Source organism: Prionailurus bengalensis, chromosome D2 (genome assembly GCF_016509475.1).
Source record: "Prionailurus bengalensis isolate Pbe53 chromosome D2, Fcat_Pben_1.1_paternal_pri, whole genome shotgun sequence".
NCBI lineage: Eukaryota > Metazoa > Chordata > Mammalia > Carnivora > Felidae > Prionailurus > Prionailurus bengalensis.
Genome location: NC_057351.1, coordinates 59,468,925 through 59,489,158, shown reverse-complemented (window position 1 = coordinate 59,489,158; position 20,234 = coordinate 59,468,925). Strand labels below are relative to the sequence as shown.

At 40.0% G+C, this 20,234-nt stretch overlaps 1 protein-coding gene across 6 annotated transcripts in view; it reads right to left on the bottom strand.

Moving 5' to 3' along the window:
- The window catches only part of BTRC (beta-transducin repeat containing E3 ubiquitin protein ligase), a 181,205-nt gene extending 165,056 nt beyond the window's left edge, over positions 1-16,149 (bottom strand). For 2 of the 6 annotated variants that reach the window (XM_043597306.1, XM_043597305.1), the window contains exon 1: positions 15,887-16,046. In XM_043597306.1, coding sequence (XP_043453241.1) covers positions 15,887-15,934 — 48 coding nt within the window. In that variant the 5' untranslated portion in view covers positions 15,935-16,046. Of the gene's footprint in view, positions 1-15,886 lie in introns of all 6 variants that reach the window. The other 4 variants (XM_043597308.1, XM_043597303.1, XM_043597304.1 and 1 more) reach the window with 4 other exon arrangements.
- Positions 16,150-20,234: the final 4,085 nt, after the last annotated feature.

Below are 20,234 nucleotides of genomic sequence, written 5' to 3'. Positions count from 1 at the left end.
TTATAGACCTTTCAGAAAAAAAGTATTTGCATGTGTTTATATCTTGAATGGGGGCCATGGACTTCAGATTAAAAAACCTATGCACTATCAGCAACAAATGGAAAATTAAATTTAAAAAATAGCATCTTAAAAAAAAAGCATCTAAAAATAAATACCTAGGAATAAACCTAACAAAAAATGTACAAAGACCTCTACATAGAGAAATTAAAGACCTAAATAAATGGAAAGATGTACCATTTTCATGGATTGTAAAATTCAATAGTGTTACAATCTCAATTCTCCCCAAACTTTATATAGAGATTCAATGCAATAAAAATCATACCAGCATGTTTTGTGGACATTAACAAGCTGATTCCAAATATATGTATGGAAATGCAAAAAGCCAAGAATAGCCAGTACAATGGGGGGGGGGGGGTGTGTGGAGGAACTGAAGGGCATATACTATCAGATATCAAGAAGTGATATAAAAATATAGTAATTAAGAAAGTATGATATTGGCACAGGAATAACAGAACAATGGAACAGAACAGAGAGTCCTAGAAACAAGCTATACAGACAGGTGGTATATGGCAAAAGTGACCCTGCAATGCAACATAGAAAGAATAATCTTTTCAATAAATGACATCGGATCAACTGGATTAAAAAACAAACTGAATTCTGTCCTCTACCTCACACCAAACATTAATTAATTAATTAATTCCAGATGGACTATAGATCTAAATGTAAAAGGTGGGGTACCTGGGTGGCTCAGGTGGTTAAGCGTCCAACTTAGCTCAGGTCATTATCACATGGTTCACAAGTTCAAGCCCTGCTCTGGGCTCTGTGCTGACAGCTCAGAGCTTGGAGCCTGCTTCGGATTCTATGTCTCCCTGTCTCTCTGCCTCTCCTCCACTCTCACTGTCTCAGTCTCTCAAAAATGAATAAACATTTCAAAAGAAAGAAAGAAAGAAAGAAAGAAAGAAAGAAAGAAAGAAAGAAAGAAAGAAAGAAAGAAAGAAAGAAAAGAAAGAAAGAAAAAGAAAGAAAGAAAGAAAGAAAGAAAGAAAGAAAGAAAGAAAGAAAGAAAGAAAGAAAAAGGTAAAACAATAAAGCCTTTCAGGGTCTTAAAGACATTATCTCTTTTTTTAATTAATTTTATTTTAAATAATCTCTACACCCACACAGGGCTCGAACTCATGACCAAGATCAGGAGTTGCATGCTCTTCTGAGCCAGCCAGACACCCCCTTAAAAAGACTATCTCTAGACTCATGTTCATAGCATTATTCACAATAGCCAAAAGGTGGAAGGATCCCAAGCATCTGGCAAGAGATCAATGGATAAACAAAATGTGATGTTTATATATGATGGAATATTAGTCAGCCTTAAAAAAGGAAGGAGGAGTACCTGGCTGGCTCAGTTGGTTAAGCATCCGACTCTTGGTTTTGGCTCAGGTCATGATCTCTCAGTTTGAGTTCCAGTCCCACATCGGGCTCTGTGATGGTGGCATGGAGCCTGCTTGGAATTCTGTCTCCTTCTCTCTCTCTGCTCCCCCACCTGCTCACTCTCTGTCTCTCTCAAAAGTAAATAAACATTAAAAAAAAAAAAAAAAAAAGGAAGGAAATTCTGACATATGCTGCAACATGGATGAACCTTGAGGACATCTGCTAAAAAAAAATAAGACATTTACCAAGAAACAAATACTATAGGATACCACTTATATGAGGTATCTAAAGTAGCCAATTTCATGGAAACAAAGTAGAATGGTGGTTGCCAAGGGCTGAGGGAAGGGGGAAATGGAGAATTGTTGTTAAATGGGTATACAGTTTGTTTCGCAAGATTTAAAAAAAAAAAAAAAAGCATCCAGTTTAGTCAGGGCTAAGCACAATATATGTCTACACAAGATGGGGTGGTGGGATCAGCACTGATCTACTGTAGGAAGTCAGAGTGCTAGCAGGATAAAGAGGATGTACATACAGGAATATGGCAGCCTTGGCAGCCCTGCATGGAGTGCTGGAATCCAAATGGACTGAGAAGAGCAACCTAGTGCAGGGTATCAGAGCCTGAAGTGAGAAAGATGTTCAAACAGGGAGTAGAGGTAGCAGCCTGATATGGGATTTTGGAGCCTGAGTAAGGTGAGGATGCCATCCATGTGGTAGATATCAGGAACAGCAGCAAGAGAAGAAACTGGTCACATATAGGGAAATTGACTGATAAAATACATTGAGGATAATGAAAACCAACTTACTGTCAGAAAAGGGAATTAAGAAAATTACTGAATGAAACCTATTACAGTGTTAGACTAGAACTGGACATATCAAAGTGAACTCATGGTTTGAAATAAATATGTAGAGTTAAAATAGTGATATAAATGCAGGTGTGCATGTTTACACATACATATATACCCTACCTCTGTCCAGTGAGAGGACCTGGGAGCAGTGAGACCCCAATAGCAATGAGTACATCTAACACCCATATCTTGACTTCTAAAGATCATTCTCTACTAAAAGAAACCAAGGCTACTGGGAGAAATCACTGATTCCAGGGCTGAGGGAAAAAATACAAGATGAGCCTTTTTAAATATAATAATACCTTCTTATACCAGAAAGAAAGAAAATGCTTAAAGAATGATGGGAATACATCAAAAAGACAAAGGAAGCAGCTTGAAAGCACGGTCATAAGCTAAACAGGGAACAGCTTAAGCATCAAAATAAATGACAGCACTGAGGGGCACCTGGGTGGCTCAGTCGGCTGGGTGTGTGACTTCAGCTCAGGTAATGATCTCATGGTTTATGCATTGGGCTTGCTGCTGTCTGTGCAGAGCCCAGTTCGGATCCTCTATCCCCCTTTCTCTCTACCCCTCCCCTGCTCACTCGCTCCCGCTCTCAAAAATGAGTAAACATCTAGGGCACCTGAGTGGCTTAGTCAGTTAAACATCTGACATTGACTCAGGTCATGATCTCGCAGTTGAGTTTGAGCCCCATGTCAGGCTCTCTGCCGACAGATCAGAGCCTGAAGCCTGCTTCGGGTTTTGTGTCTCCCTCTCTCTCTGCCCCTCCCCTACTCTCTCAAAAATAAATAAACATTAAAAAAACATTTTAATGAATAAACATTTAAAAAATAAATATAGTATCCAAAATCTATAGAGAACTTAAACTCAACACCCAAAAAAACAAATAACCCAGTGAAGAAATGGGCAAAAGACATGAACAGGCACTTTTCCAAAGAAGATATCCAGATGGCCAACAGACACATGAAAAAATGCTCAACATCACTCATCATCAGGGAAATACAAATCAAAACCACAATGAGATACCACCTCACACCATCAGAATGGCTAACATTAACAACAATCGATTTGGTGAGGATGCAGATAAAGAGGAACCCTTTTGCACTGCTGGTAGGAATGCAAACTGGTACAGCCTCTCTGGAAAACAGTATGGAGGCTCCTCAAAAAATTAAAAATAGAACTACCCTGCGACCCAGCAATTGCACTACTAGGTATTTATCCAAAGGATACAGGTGTGCTGTTTTGAAGGGGCACATGCACCCCAATGTTTACAGCAGTGCTATCAACAATAGCCAAAGTATGGCAAGAGCCCAAATGTCCATCAACAGATGAATGGATAAAGAAGATGTGGTATATATATATATATATATACAATATAGTACTCAGCAATCAAAAAGAATGAAATCTTACCATTTGCAACAACATGGATGGAACTAGAGTGAGGGTATTATGCTAAACAAAATTGGTCAGTCACAGAAAGACAAGTATCATATGACTTCACTCATATGTAGAATTTAAGATACAAAACAGATGAACATAAGGGAAGGGAAGCAAAAATAATATAAAAACAGGGAAGGGGACAAAATGTAAGAGACTCTTAAACATAGAGGACAAATTGAGGGTTGCTGGAGAGGTTGTGGGTGGGAGGATGGGCTAAATGGGCAAGGGGCATTAAGGAGAACACTTGTTGGGATAAGCAATGGGTGTTACATGTAGGGGATGAATCACTGGATTACTCCTGAAATCATTATACTATATGCTAACTAACTTGGATGTAAATTTTAAAAAATTAAAAATAAAAATAAAAATAGATAAAAATAAATGACAGTAATGGACTATAGCCCATCAAATAAAACAGGGTTTCATAAGCCCATTCTGTTACAAATAAATGGACTGAAAATCTGATGAAAAAAATAGGATAGTTACCTAGTTCCAAAGTCTCTTTCCATAAAATATTTACTACAAAAGAAAAAAATTTTTAAAAGAAGAAACTGGCAGATGCCACCTTAATGAAGTAAACAAAATGATAAGACAAATAAAAATCATGTGTCACCCGATAGGAGGCAATGAGTAAAACAGAGCATAACTTTTGTGGGATTTCTGCCAAAAATACATAACCTGGATCCAATCATGAGGAAAAATCAGATAAACCCAAATTGAGGGAGCATTCCACAAAATAACTAGCCTATCATGTTCAAAAGTGCCATAGTTATGAGAGTCAAAGAAAGACTAATGAACTGTTGTACACTGAAGGAGACTAAAGAGACATGACAACTAAATTCAATGTGTGATTCTAGATTCGATCGTTTTTGCTATAAAGAACATTACTGGAACAGGTAGCAAAGTTTGAATGGGGTCTGAGAGTTAGATCTGTAATTATACTCTGTAAATTTCTGAATGGTTTTATTATAGTTATGTAGCATGTCCTTATTTGTAAAATATACACACGAAAGCATTTAGTGATGTGACAACTTATACTCAAATGATTCAGGAAAAAATTTCATTTGTCTCATTTGAAACTCTTCTGTAATTCTGAGATTGATTCAAAATAAAATGTTGACAGAAAGAGAAAGGACTGCACTGGTAGTTATCAAACACTAAAGATAAAAGATACTGATATTATGCATGTATATATATATATATGCATGTTTATCAACATATACACCCCAATCAGGGTAACTACCTTTTTTTTTTAATGTTTATTTTTGAGAGAGAGAAACAGAGACAGAGTGCAGAGGCACAGGATCTGAAATAGGCTCTAGGCTCTGAACTGTCAGCACAGAACCGGATGCAGGGCTCGAACTCACAAGCCATGAGTGAGATCATGACTTGAGCTAAAGTGAGACGCTTAATGGACTAAGCCACCCAGACACTCCAAGGGTAACCATCTTCTCTTGAGAAAGAGTGTATTAGTTTTCTGTGTCTGCTGTAACAAATTACCACATACTTGGTGGCTTAAAACAACATCAATTTATTATTTTACAGTTCTGTAGTTCAGAAGTCTGAAATGGGTCTCACTGAGCCAAAATCAAGGGGTCAGTGGGAATATGTTCTGTTCCGGAGGCTCAAGCTTGTCCTTTCCAGCTTCTAGAGGCTGCTTAACATTCCTTAGCTCATGCCTCTCCTCTCCCATCCTCAAAGCCAGCAACAGTAGATTGAGTTCTCACATGGCATCACTCTGACCTCTTCTTCTGCCTTCCTCTTACACATTTAGGGTCCCTTGTGATTAATACTGGGACCAACATGAACAATCCAGGATAATCTCCCTATCTTAAAGTCAACTGATTAGCAACCTTAATTCCATCAGTCGCCCTAATTCCCATGTAATTTAACATATTCACAGGTTTTTGGAATTGGGGAATGGGGGGGGGGGGGGGTGTTTATTCTGCCTACCCTAAAGAGTTTCCTTTATCCTGAGATTATATCCTTGCTATTTGTGGCATTTCTTTCTTTTATAAAATGATGGTGTTGTGATGATTCTTTTTTTTTTTTTTTTAAGTTTATTTATTTTGAGAGAGACACAGAGACAGAGAATCCCAAGCAGGATCCACAGTGTCAACATGGAGCCCAACACAGGGCTCGTGAGATCATGACCTAAGCCAAAATCAAGAGTAGGAGGCTTAACCAACTGAGCCACGCAAGTGCCCCATTATGATTGTTTTTTTGTTTTGTTTTGTTTTGTTTTGTTTTTTAATTTTTTTTCAACGTTTATTTATTTTTGGGACAGAGAGAGACAGAGCATGAACGGGGGAGGGGCAGAGAGAGAGGGAGACACAGAATCGCAAACAGGCTCCAGGCTCTGAGCCATCAGCCCAGAGCCCGACGCGGGGCTCGAACTCACAGACCGCGAGATCGTGACCTGGCTGAAGTCGGACGCTTAACCGACTGCGCCACCCAGGCGCCCCCCATTATGATTGTTTTTAAAGTACTGGTATGTAGAGGAAAAAAAAAAAAAAACTTGCTAATCCCGTGAATCCTATGTAGTACAAAATCCTAGGTAGTACACAAAATCTTGTGACATTTTTTATTGATCCCTCAAATGAAAGTCTGAAAACAAACATTCTGTTCATACAAAGATACCATATCCTTGACAAAAGATTTGTATTTTTCAGAATATAAGGAACAAATCAATTTAAAAAAAAATGACCAAGGCTTGAATAGACACTTTACAAAAGAGTATATTTAAAGAGCCAATAAACCTAAAAAGGTGCTTGATTACAGTAGTCCCTAAGGAAATGCAAATTAAAGCACTGAGATAGTACCATTCATCTACTAGTATGGCTAAAATGAAAAAGACAGACAACAAGTGAGTGTTACAAGACCACGAAGCAACTGGAATTCTCATACGCTGCTGTTCGAAGTGTGAAATGGAAAAGAATTTCATCGTACTTATGAAAGCTAAACATTTTCATAGTCTATGACCCAGCAATCCCACTCCTAGATATATACTCGACAAAGATATGTACATAGGTTCAAGAAAAGACATGTATAAGATTATTCATAACAGCACAATTCACAACAGTCAAAAATTGGAAATAACCCAAATGTACATTAACAGTAGAATGGCTAAAAATACGAAGTATAGTCACACATTGGAATACTACACAGCAATAAGAATGAACACGCTACACCTAACAAAAACACCTGAATGAATCGTCTTACAAACAATGTGGGACAAAAGAAGCCAGACACTTAGAATATATACTGGAATGATTCCATTTATATGAGGTTAAATACAAATAAAGGTAAAACTAATCTTTAGATATTAGATAATGCTTACACAGAAGTGATCACTGAGGTGCCTGGGTGACTCTTGATTTCGGCTCAGGTCATGATCTCATGGTTTGTGAGTTCAAGCTCCTCAGTGGGCTCTGCACTGTCAGCGCACTTGGGATTCTCTCTCTCTCCCTCTCTCTTCACCTTCCCTGCTCACTCTCTCTCAAAATAAATAAACTTAAGAAAGAGAGAAAGAGAAAAAGAGAAAGAGAGAAGGAAAGAAAGAAAGAGAGAGAGAGAGAGAGAGAGAGAGAGAGAGAGAAAAGAAAAGAAAGAAAGAAAGAAAAACAAGTGATCAGGGCACCCAGGTGGCTCAGTTGGTTAAGTGTCTGACTCCGGCTCAGGTAGGTCACGATCTCGTGGTTTGTGAGTTAGAGGCCCTCATTGGGCTCTCTGCTGTAAGCACAGAGCCCGCTTCAGATCCTCGGTCTCCCTCTCTCTCTGTGCCCCTCCCCTGCCTGCGCTATTTCTCTCTCTCAAAAATAGATAAACAAAAAAAAAAAATGTTTTAAGTGATCAGGGTAAAAACTGAATGAGCTATTTATGATTTATGTGCTTTTTTATATAATTACTTCTCGAAAAAGCTTACACAGACACATACACAAAGTACACCAGAATATTATTTTTCAATATAATTCAATCCAAACTCCCCAGTACTCAGTATTTCTTTTCTTTCTTGTCTGCTATGCACCTATGTTCAAGTCGTATCTATCTACTCAACCTGTGCCTGCCCATCTCCTGATTTTCTAACCTTTACCCAAACTACTCCCTCCTCTTCCTGGAATTACTCACCTCAAAAACAAGTCTATCAAAACCTATCTATTCTAAAGATCCAATATGAAGCTATCTTCTCCCACAAAGTCTAAAGATCTCTCCAGTTAAAACTGATTTCCCCTCCGTTAACTTCTGTAACACTCTGTGCCCCTATTTTGGCACTTACTGGTGTGCCTTAAGAGGTATTTATAAATGCCTATCTTCTCAATAGACTGTGAAGTTCTAGAGGAGACAGAAGTTTTATTTAATTTTGTATCTTCATCCCCTCCTGCCCCCGTAACCACCTCCCTCCATATGTAACACAATGCTTTGCAACTCAGTTTATGTTCACATTTTTATCAAATCACATTGCATGCCAACTATCATGGCTTCGTTTTCAGCTGTCAACCCACTGAATATGCCAAGTATTATTTAAAAGGAAAACACAGTGCTCCAGCACAATTTAGGAACACACAGTCCTAAATTCCCAATGAAAATCTTGGATACATAGGAGTTTAACAGTATAAATTATCAATTAATACGTAATACATGGCAATTTACAATTTAAAATGAACTGAGAAGGAGAAAAAAAGAGAACGTTTTTAGGAAGGTAAAACTAATAACAGCCCATTTTCCAGTTAAGAAAATGAGCTTGGCTACACTGCAGTCCATGATCAAGTGCAGGTCTTAATTTGAGGCACTTGTTTTATAAGTACATGCACTCAGTATACTAAACTTAAATTTCTTATTAAAAACAATACACATTCGCTGTAGAATCTAGAAAACACTAAAGAATGCAAAGAAAATCACCCAAGTAATGCTTTTGTGTGTATGTTTACTAGTACATTTTCAGATGTCACTAAATATTTTGAAATATTTGAAATAATCCAATAATTCACAAAAACCACATTAACAATTTAGTGCTAATGTGTTAGTTCCCAAGTACAAGGATTTGTGCATCTGAGCAGCAAAAGTATTATCCACATGCTATAATACCTGGAGGTCTATTTCTATGACTTTTCAGTGAAAGCCTGAAATTCCCCCAGACATCTGAAAATACCAGTACCATATCTCTGCAGCCTCAAGTTTAGGTGCAGAGAAGGGATTTAAGAGCTCTAACCCTGCTACCAAGGGAGTTGTTAAAGCATTATGTATGACCTTGATTCAAATTCTGTTACAGTTCAAATTCTGTTACAAATGCCACTGGAATGACATCAACTTTATCCTCCCCAAGGACTGAAGAATAGCTTGTAATAGTGATGAATTTTTCAGGGCATATCTGTGGATTAAAGTCAAGATTCTATTTCTTAAGGTTTTTTTTTTTTTTATGTTTATTTATTTTTGAGACAGAGAGAGACAGAGCACGAATGGGAGAGGGTTAGAGAGAGAGGGAGACACAGAATCCGAAGCAGGCTCCAGGCTCCGAGCTGTCAGCACAGAGCCAGACGCAGGGCTCGAACTCACGGACCGTGAGATCATGACCTGAGCCAAAGTCAGAAGCTCAACCGACTGAGCCACCCAGGCGCCCCTCTAACTATTTCTTTATGCTCTTTTTTAATTGTACATAACATTATGCAAAGGCACCTGTTATATTAAATAGTGATTCTGAAAGTATCCAACCAGAAAGTGTTGTTCAGTAACCAAAGTGAGAAAGTGCTAGTCAGGACAGCATAACAATGAAGAGCAGAAAGAAAGCACAATAGCTGTCATAGTAAACATTTTATCACTCTTCTATAAATCAAGTGTACTAGAGTACAGACTATTGTTATTGAAGTGCATTATTGGGCAAGTTTCTCCCTCCCCCATGCCTTCTACGGGCAGAGTATATTTTCCTGCCCTTTGACTCTGGGCTTGCCCATGTGACTTGCTTTGGTTAATGGAATACTGGCAGGTGTGATACAACCAATGACTGAAAGGTACTTGAATAATTGGGCTTGCTCTCTTGTGCCTTTGCTGTAGTAATGAGAAGAGCTTTGCCTGAGAAGTCACCATTTCTTTAGTCTGAGCCCCAGAATATCATATGTTAACAGTCCTCAGTGAGCAGCAATGTCCAGAGTCACCCAGCTAAGCCCAGCCTATACCATCCAATATTCAGCAAATCCACATATTCATGAGAATAAATGTCTACCATTGTGTGTGATGGTATTTTGTGGGTTTTATTACTCAGCAACAGCTAACTGATACAGTAATGCTGTGACTAAACTATAAAGTCTTACTCCACTTCCTCAGTAATTCAAATGATTAGAAAATCTATAGATAAGTCTGGACAGTAACTCTTCCACTCCAGCTATCATGTGACTAGCAAAGAAATATGCCATTATATTCCATTGTTTCTCTGCTCTTCAAAGATTAAAAATAGTGTAAGTCAGGGTTGAGTCAGACTGCATGGATTTGATGTCAGGCTCCTTGCTAGCAGAGTGACTTTGTACAAGTTACTTAACCTCTCTGGAATGAGTCTTCTTATCTGAAAATGGAAATAGTACTGAATCTATTATTGGGAGGATTAAATGAAATAATATCTATAAAGAATTTAGGGACATAGGGCTGGCTCAGTCAGAAGAGCATTCGACTCTTGATCTTAAGGTGGTGATTTCGAGCCCATTAGGCACAGAGATTAAAATAAACTTAAAAAAAAAAAAAAGAATTTAGAATAGCACATAGTAAACAATAAGTAAATGATAGTTGTTACCTATTCATGGCTAACTATATTTTTAAAAACACACAAAATTTAGAAAAACACAACTCTCCCACTTCTACTGTGGTTACCTCATTACTGACAGAGTCAAGTCAGGTAAGATCATAGCTTGGGAATAAGAAGGCAAGTATATCCTGGGGCACCTGAGTGGTTCAGTCAGTTGAGTGTCCGACTTCAGCTCAGGTCATGATCTCATGGTTCGTGGGTTTGAGCCCTGCGTTAGGATCTGCGCTGATAGCTCAGAACCTGGAGCCTGCCTCGGATTATGTCTCTCCATCTCTGCCCGTCCCCTGCTCACACTCTGTCTCTCCCTCTCTCTCAAAAATAAATAAACATCAAAAAAAATGTTTTTAATATTGCTAGAAAGTAAATGGTATTTTAAAACACTCCAATAGCACAAAGATTTCCTTTTTCTTTCTTCGTTTTAATTGTGATGCCATTTACCATAAAATAATCTTTTCTATACGTGATCAAGATCTTATATATATATCCCATCTTCCTTTAGCAATGGAAAAAAAATTCTCATCTGCTTCCTCTTTCAGGATTTAAACACTATATAAATAATATACAATAATAAGTGCTGTCTTTTTTAAGTTTACTTATTTTGAGAGAGAGAGTGCATGCGAGAGGGGGAATGGCAGAGAGAGAGGGAGGAAGAGAATCCCAAGCAGGCTCTGCACCATCAGTGCAGAACAGGACACGGGGTTCTCACGAGATCATGACCTGAGCCAAAATCCAGAGTGGAAGGCTTAACTGACTAAGCCTCCCAGGCACCCTATCAGAAATTTTTTATTGCTAAATTAGAAAATGAACTTTAAAAAGAGACCACTTATTATCTGGGGCATCTGGGTGGCTCAGGCAGTTAAGCCTCCAACTCTGGATACCTGCTCAGGTCATGATCTCATAGTTCATGATATCAAGACCCCCGGATGGCATGGAGCCTGTTTGAGATTCTCTCCCTCTCTCTCTCTCAAAATAAATAAACTTAAAAAAAAAAAATTTTTTTTCTGACAATCTTTCAAAACAGAATTTTCACTTTACAACTAATAATTCACATCTGGGCCACCTCAGTGGCTCAGTCCATTAAGTGACAAGATCTTCACTTCAGCTCAGATCATGATCTCACAGGGTTCGTGAGTTCTAGCCCTGCCTCTGGCTCTGCACTGACAGAGCAGAGCCTACTTGAAATACTCTCTCTCCCTCTCTCTGCCCCTCCCCCATGCTCTCTCTCTCTAAATAAACTTAAAAAAAATTCACTTCCAGTAATACATTATGTACATCACAAACATGAACTCAAAAAATTAGCACAAAGAATTACCACTAATTCGTAATTACCCTAATACCTATATGAGTATCCAAAAAAAGAAACTGAAGGCTAATTTAAATTGAAAACAAGTAAAAGATACACAGAAACTCCGACAACTAAACTAAGAACTAGTTTCAAATGTTCACCCAACCAGCTGGTAATCAATCTCACTGACTTAAGGAAAAGCCCATCACAGTGAAAAAATCTGAGTATTTTAAAATGCAATTTCTTGCTTTTAGATACATATGCTTCTCAAGCAAATAAGAAGTTACTGAATCATATAATTCACCCGGTATTATCTCTGCAGTAATGTTATTAAGGCAAGGCATGCAGGAGATGTCAGTTCCTCAAGAAGTTAACCTCAAAAAAAGATGCTTCCAAAGCAAACCTAGTGTTTTTATTCACAATTTGGCTGATCCCATTTGTATTTTTAGCTTGAACATCCAACTAGAATAGCATCCCTGGTAGCCAGTCTCAAAAGGGCATGGCCCCCAGCAATTTCCCTGTTTACGCACCTCATTCTTCTTGTCTCCAGGCAGAGATTATTTCCCCTCCCTCTGACTCTGGGCTGGCCTTGACTATCTTTGACCAAGAGTGACATTCTCAGACTTCCAATCCAAGGACTTAAAAGAACTGGCTGATTGCCTTCTACTTCCTATCTCTTAAAATGTTCCTTCTTAGAATCCAGGCACCATGCTTAACTAAATCCAAAGACCACGTGGAGAAAGTAGGCCCACATAAAGTAGGACTGAAGGCCTTCAGGGCTAACTGAACTCAGGCAATGGTCAGCCATGTGAGTGTGGCCATTCTGAACATTCCAGCTATCCTGGCGCTCCAGCCAACACCACGTGAAACAGAAAACCCATCATCAACCACAGATTTGCGAGAAATAAGTTGGTTTTTTAAGCTACTAAGTTGTGGGGTGGTCTGTTACCACAAATTATCTTTTATACTGTTTAACTTAGCTATCAATTCTATAAAAAATATTTTATATGCCCCAAAATTATTTCATCCAAGTTCAAATGTTTCCCCAGATCTAATATTCTGGGACTCATTTATCCTGTCCATTTTTTAAAATAAACTTCAAATCCAGCCCTCAACTCTTCTTTCCATCCACTGTGTATATTTTTTTAATATCTCAGAAAATGGTGCCTACATTCCCTCAATCATTTTCATTTCTCTTCTCAGACCCTCTTCCAGTTCCCATTTATCTATTCTGAATTATAATTTTGTCGACCAAGTATTAAGAAGGTACTTGAGGACCTGCTAAAGCTGAATGAGATATTAGCATACAGGTTATTCAATGTATACTACTGCTTTAATGTCATTTGTTTCTGAAAGTTAAACATTCTGCTTAAACTATTTTTTGACAAGTATCCAAGGGTAAACTTTAAATCTAGACTATGTGTAAATTATGGCCAACTCTGAATTAGCAGTCTTGTTAATAAGACTTTACTGTAAAATTCCTAATCAGAGCACTACATTAATGTTGTAATAAGCAAAAATCATGAAAGAGAGTATTTCATGTTGGTATATTAAATAAATTTTACATTTTCTTAAACCATGGAAATCAGGGCATCTGTATAAAATTGCCATTCACAATTCGCAATTGAGGGAAGGAATAAGACCCAAACAATCCAAAAACTATATAAAAATTTCAATTTGATTAAAAGGATCATTCTTCCATGTGGATTGTGCACTAATGACTTGGTACAAGCAGAAATAAAAGTTCTTCCTATCTCAAAACTGACTCAGTAAAGAGACGTGTTTTAGCAGGGTAAATGGGACCAAAAGCAACTTGTGACTTACTCAGATTCATAATAAGACTGTGACTGGGCTGAAAAATACGAAATTTCTAACTCTCCATTCTCTGCTTCGGTTATTTAGGCGTCATTCTTGGTGACGCTCTTCCAGTTGGTCTTTTCTCAAACAGCAGCAGCCAAAATAGCAGGCAAGGTCAAAAATGAAAGTAACTAAAATTAAAGAAAAAATTCGCTTCTCCATATGAAAACTGACTCAATATTTAATAATGTGTGGTGCCCTAAAAGCTGCAAACTACTACATGGCCATCTCCAGATCCACTTTAACTCAATCGGGAGACCATTATCGAAACATTAACTCACTGGTACAAAGCAAAAATCAAGTAGTTGAGAATGTTCCTAGGCTGAGGTCTAATGAAGAGTAAAGAAGATGATCTCATAATGTCTCTTTATGATCTATAAATCACATTATTCCCTAAATCTGACACAAGTGTCAAGATCAGGATTCCTCTAAGTAGGAAAACAAAAATAAGCATCTACCAATTTTCTAACTAAAATCTAGAAGCTGACATACAGGTTATTAAGCACAGAGATTATTTAATATAAAGTAAAATATAAAGCAACTTCCTGTTATTTCTAAAATCCAAAAAATTTTAATATTTTAGAATTTCAACAGTGGCAGAAACTCAAGAACCTTCCCTCAGGCCTAATGGCATTTTGTTAATGATACACTTGAACTTTAGGTAGGTGATTTTCAAAGCACTAAAGTTTCAGTAAATTTGACCAGTCTCTGAAAAAGTATTCTTATAAATGGGGCAGTTTAAAGCCTAATTTCAATTAGAATAGTGTCCAGGTTTATTTAGATTTGCTTTGGTATTTCAGGCAGAAACAAAATAACTATCAAAGAAATGAGATTTGGAATGAGAGGTTACAATTACTTCTGAAAAAGGACTCCACCGCAAATACTATCAGTATCCCTAAGGCCATCTGTTAAGATAGCAATCTATGCATTCCATCATCCTTTAGCAGTAACCACGAAGTCTGGTTTTACACCTAGGATATACAAGAAGCATCAGATTAAAGGCATCAAATATCAGCCTATACAAATTTGCCAAACAAGCACAGCCAAAGAAAAGCATGATACAAAGTTAAAGAACTAGGCTCCAAAGGATTTAAATACACCCAACAAATTCCAATCCAAGTTCATACAGTGCTTCAACCTAAAACTGATAAGTAAACACCAATTCTGACATCTATTCCACTAATTACATCTCCTCTTTATCTCCTGAATTTCTCCACTGATCTCATCACTTCTTGGGAGCCCTGCGATTGTAATCTCCATGGCCTTTCCTTCCCCAGAAAGTGATACCGCACCAGGCCCCCATGTTTTACTGTCTTTACAATTAAGCACTATGGTTTATTTTACTCTGTTAGATACTAATTTCCCCCCAATCTCCTGTACCTGTTTCCCTGACAGGCCAATCTCTTGTGTTTTATCACCTCATCCTAGCTACAATAATTAGCCTCTCCTTTCAAAATAGAGTATGTATCCCTTTTTGTGACCTTTGTAATTCTGACTCACCATCAACACCCCCTTCCTGTCCTATAGACTATCACCACAACCCTGGGTCTCCATCCCTAGCCCTCATCCTCGTGAGGATGGCCTCTTCCTTTCCAGAGTTTGTCAACACCAGTCTGGCCAAGCTGGGATTGTACCCTGAAGGCAAGGCTATCTCCCCTCCCCGCACCACCACCACCCCCACCCACCTTCTACAAAACAAGTCTCCCACCTGCCCTGGCTTTCTCTCCTCCACCCTTAGATCCATCTGCATCCCGTCATGCCGGTTCCCCCCATGCCCCCCGCCTCAACGCTCTCCTTCCACTATCCCTCGCTCCCCTTCCCCACTCCTGAACGAACCTCCTCTCCTGGGCCTTACCCGAAACCCTGACACCGAGAAGGCCCTGCCAGCAGCCTCACGGCGTATCTCCTCCGGGCTTCCTCGGCTCTTCAGTAACTGTCCCCACGCCCCTTTCCCTCCAGGGCCCCGCGCGCCTCCCAGAGCCCCCTCCCTGATTAAGCTCCCGCTGTCACTTGGCCTCTCATCCACAAGATGGCGGAGCTGTTGCCCCCACCCCCGGGTCCTCTCCGCAACCCCCTCCCGCCTCCCTGGAGCTCTCCCGTCCCGTCCCTTCAGCTGCCCCCGCCGCGGGCCTCGGCCCAGGGTCCTGCTGCCCCCTCCTCCCGCAGACGGGCGGCCCAGGCCCGAGCCTCAGCGACGCCGCCAACGCCACCGCCTCCACAGTACCCCGGCCTGCGCCTTCTCCTCACCATAAACTTGAGCGCTTTTTCCTGCAGGACCGCCTCGGCTGGGTCCATAATCACCGGGGGCCACTGGGTCTGCACTCCGCCGGGGCCGCCCCCTTGGTGCCAGGCCGCAGCCAACGCAGCTCCCGGATCCGCCTCCTCTTCCTTCCCCCGCCCTCTCTTACCTCTCAGGCTCCGGCAGGGGGCCAACGAGGACCCACTGTTCCGTGCACATGCGTGAGCCCACTGGCTCACGGGATTTGTAGTGCCGGAGTTTCCCGCGGCAAAAAGCGAGGCCTAGTCGCGAACCGCAACTCCCGCCGTTCACTGCGGCACGGTCGCGGCGGCCAAAAGGCAAATCTAGACAACTCGCCATCAAGTAGAGAAAATAGGCTGATGGGAATCGTAGTTTACAGCCTCTACGGATGGGAAACGGGAGGGGGCACGGGTGTCTCCGTGGTTACCGAGCGACGCCAGTGGCGGCTCGCCTGGCATTTGATATCAAGATGGCGACGATTTCCTCACCTGTAGCCTAAACGCTAGGAAAAACTGAGAAGACTCAGAGGTCTTGGCAGCACCTCACGGACCCGTGCACATTTCAAGGTCCTTCCAACCTATCACCCCACACTTCCCCTGAGCACCTTATTCTACCCCCACAAGAAGTCAGGGTCAGAGAGAACTCACCTCAGGAAATTTTTGAGTGTTTAGTACTCAGAAGGCATTGCCTGTTACTGCTAACCCCGGGATTTAAGCCTGCATTAAGGGTCAAAAAGTGCTTACAAAATGCCTTCAGTGGTGGGGTATAATGGCCATCGAGCAAACAAAGCTTGTAAGTATTTAGTTTGTCCTGGAAAGGGACAGTATGATTTTAGATTGTGTCTACCTCAGTGGAAAAAACACTAGGGTTGAGCTAGAAGTGATATGCTAGTATAGAATACCCGGACTGATAAAATAAGTGAATTAGGAAAATGCCTTTCCACTTACAGAAAAAATTTCCATTGTAAACTATTTTATTCATCTGTTCAACAATAAGTCCATAACTGTGTCCAGACATCGTCCTAAGAAGTGGGGATTCACTGGTGAACATGATAGACCCAGTTGTGGAGCTCCCATGTGTGGTATGTTGATATGGTATTCCTAGTCATCTCTCTGTCCACAGAACTCAGCACGATACTTAATACACAATAGGCTTTCAGGTAATAAAAAGTTTTACTCTTGAATTAAAGTTCTACACAACTGCAAAATGGAGAAAACTTAAAAATTCATTCACACGGAAACGACCTGGAAGTTTTCATCGGACTAGGGCAGCATGTGACACAGTTGCCAGAAATGCTTAAGGAGTTCTAGGCAGCTTGAAGCATAGTGTCCGGGGGATAGAGGCTCGTGGTCTTTGTCTTGAAGCAATCAGACCACACCTAGAATACTGCGTTCAGTTATGGGCGCCGTGTGCTACAAAACATCATATGCAGCAGCATAGACAAGGCCAGGCTGACCAAGGGAGAAAACATTGGTAGATGCTTAGTGTGAAAAAAATAAGAGCACTTAGGAATAACACGACAACTAAATTCAAGTGTTTGAAAGTATCAAAAGGCATATGACAATAATAACAGCTATCACTTTATTAGCTCTTTGTGCCGGGCTTTGTACTAGGAATTTTATACTCGTAATTTCTAATATTCATAGTAACGCTGCCAAATAGGCATTATTACCCCTAATTTACAGATGAAGAGACTGATAGGAGATAAATAACTTGCACAAGTCATACAGCAAATTACATTGTCAGAATTCTAACCCAGGTCCTCCTGACTCCAAGGTCTGTGCTATATTCCCCGAACCACACTGCAGACGCATAGGACTCAGACTCAGAGCTTTGTACTAATCAGAACTGTGCTGACGGAGGAATGGGCCACCCCATTCCTGAAAACACGTAGAGGCAGGATGACTATCTGGGCACGTCTACAGGGTTTCAGTTTGGGTGGGAGGTTAAGATCTTTTAAACGCTAATATTCTATTCTGTTGAGAAATCATTCGTTGTACTTTGTTATCCATAAAGGAGTAGGAAAAGACTGCCAGATGAGGCTGGCAGTCAGTGATAGTCCTCACTTTGTTCAGCCATGTAAAGTTAAGGATTAGTAAAACAAACCCAAGGAGTTTTTGCTTGAAAGCACAACGAGCTAGACAGTTCATATGCATATGGATTGAAGCTGGCAGGGACCGGGTACAGAGAGGGTAAATCTTTTCTTGAAAATTGACTGCTCATGATCAGTCAAACCAAGAAATCCAAGTATACACGGCCTTTATTTTGAAGCCTATCATATCCAACATAGTTTAGGACTAGTCATTGGACTGGATGTTAAGAAGCCTGGCTCTAGCCCATTCTTTCTCCAGTTAATTTGTTGACTGGGCAATTAACTGAACCTCTCTGCTCCTTTCTCTTGTCATCTAGAAAACAAAGATCTCTGCCGACTCTAAAATGGGTGCACTTATGGGCCTACTTATGGTGCAGTTGCTCAAGGAGAACACTGAATCATTAGAACCTTTTAAAGCTCCACTTTACCGAAAAATTAGATTTCCAGTATAAGAAATCACACCTACTACTGGACTTAATTTCTTCCCCAACCTCCTGGTTTAAGACCTCAGAGTACTCTTGGACTCATCCTGGTCTATTAGTGTCTGTATTCAGCCAGTAATCTATCAAAATGTCTTTTCCAGCCTCTACCTCCAATGTTAGTCTATTCCAGACTATCACCGTCTCATTTGCTTAGTTCGCTATATTCACCCCCAATCTAGTCCTCTGACTCGAGGCTCTTATTCCATCTCGTATGATACTGTCTTTTAGACTTGACTTTCATCCCAGTTCTTCCCTGCTCAATCCTTTTCTGCCTCTCTTGTCTCTGTCATCTTTGTTTAAATTCCTTTGTCTGGCTTTCCAGAACTTCACAATCTTATCCAGTCCCCTCTCCCACCTCACTCCCCACTTTGCTTTGATATGCCCCTCTGCTCCAATCAGACATTTCTCCTACACACCTGTTCAGTATACTCCTGCCTCCTGGCCTTGGCTTGTGGTAATCATTTCAGACTTCTACAAGTCTTCCCTTTCTCCCTCTTTCCTATTCATCTTTCAAGGTCTGGTTTAAATCCTAGTTTTAAAAATAGTTGTCTTGTTAATTGTTCTCTTCTAGCACATAGCTTGGTCCCTTTTCCCTTCCCCCATAGACAATTTTTATCTTTTTTTTTTTTTGTATGGTTCTTGAAAAATATTCATGCGCTACATTTAAAAAAATTTTTTAATGTTTATTTCTTTTTGAGAGACAGGGAGTGAGTGGGGGAGAGGCAGAAAGGAAGAGAGACACAGAATCCAAAGCAGGCTTCGGGCTCCACGCTGTCAGCACAAAGCCCGATGTGGGGCTCGAACCCACAAACCGTGAGATCATGACCTGAGCCGAAGTCAGATGCTCAACCAACTGAGCCACCCAGGCACCCCTCATGCACTACATTTTTAATTCTATTACATACTGTTTATATATGTCATTATATGTTATAATATATAGGTAATATTGTTTTATATATCTCATTATGTTTCATACTTTTTTCACCCAGTGCCTATGGTTTTTAGATCCATTTATGTTGCTATGTGTACACCTAACCTGTTGCTTCTAAATGCTGCATAGTAGGATCAAAAATAATGAAATCTTTCCATTTGCAACAATGTGGATGGAACTAGGGGGTATTATACTAAGCAAAATCAGTCAGAGAAAGACAAATATCATATGATTTCACTCATATGTGGAATTTAAGAAACAAAACAGATGAACATAGGGGAAGGGAAGCAAAAACAAAATAAAAACAGAGAGGGAGACAAACCGTAAGAGACTCTTAAATATGAAAACAAACTAAGGGTTGCTGGCGGGGTGTTGGGTGGGGGGATGGGCTAAACTGGGGGTGGGCATTAAGGAGGGCACTTGTTGGGATGAGCACTGGGTGTTATCTGTAAGTGATGAATCACTAAATTCTATTCCTGAAATCATTATTACACTATATGTTAACTAACTTGGATTTAAATTTAAAAAATAATAATAAGGAAAATAAACAAATTAACTAATTAATCCTGCATAGTACCCTGATGTTGTCTATCCCTCACGTTTTATCTATCCACTCTCCCAGCAAAGCCTACAGTTCCCAGTCACTGCCAACAACGCTGCAGTGATCAACCTCCTACATACCCCCTGAGTAAGAATATCTTTGGGAATGCCTACCTAAGCTCATACTTGCTGGTTCATAGCTATTAAGGACACTTAATTGGACTATTTAGTGCTAAACTGAGGTACAGAAAGACCAGAAGAGTTTACACTTCCATCACACTATTCTACCA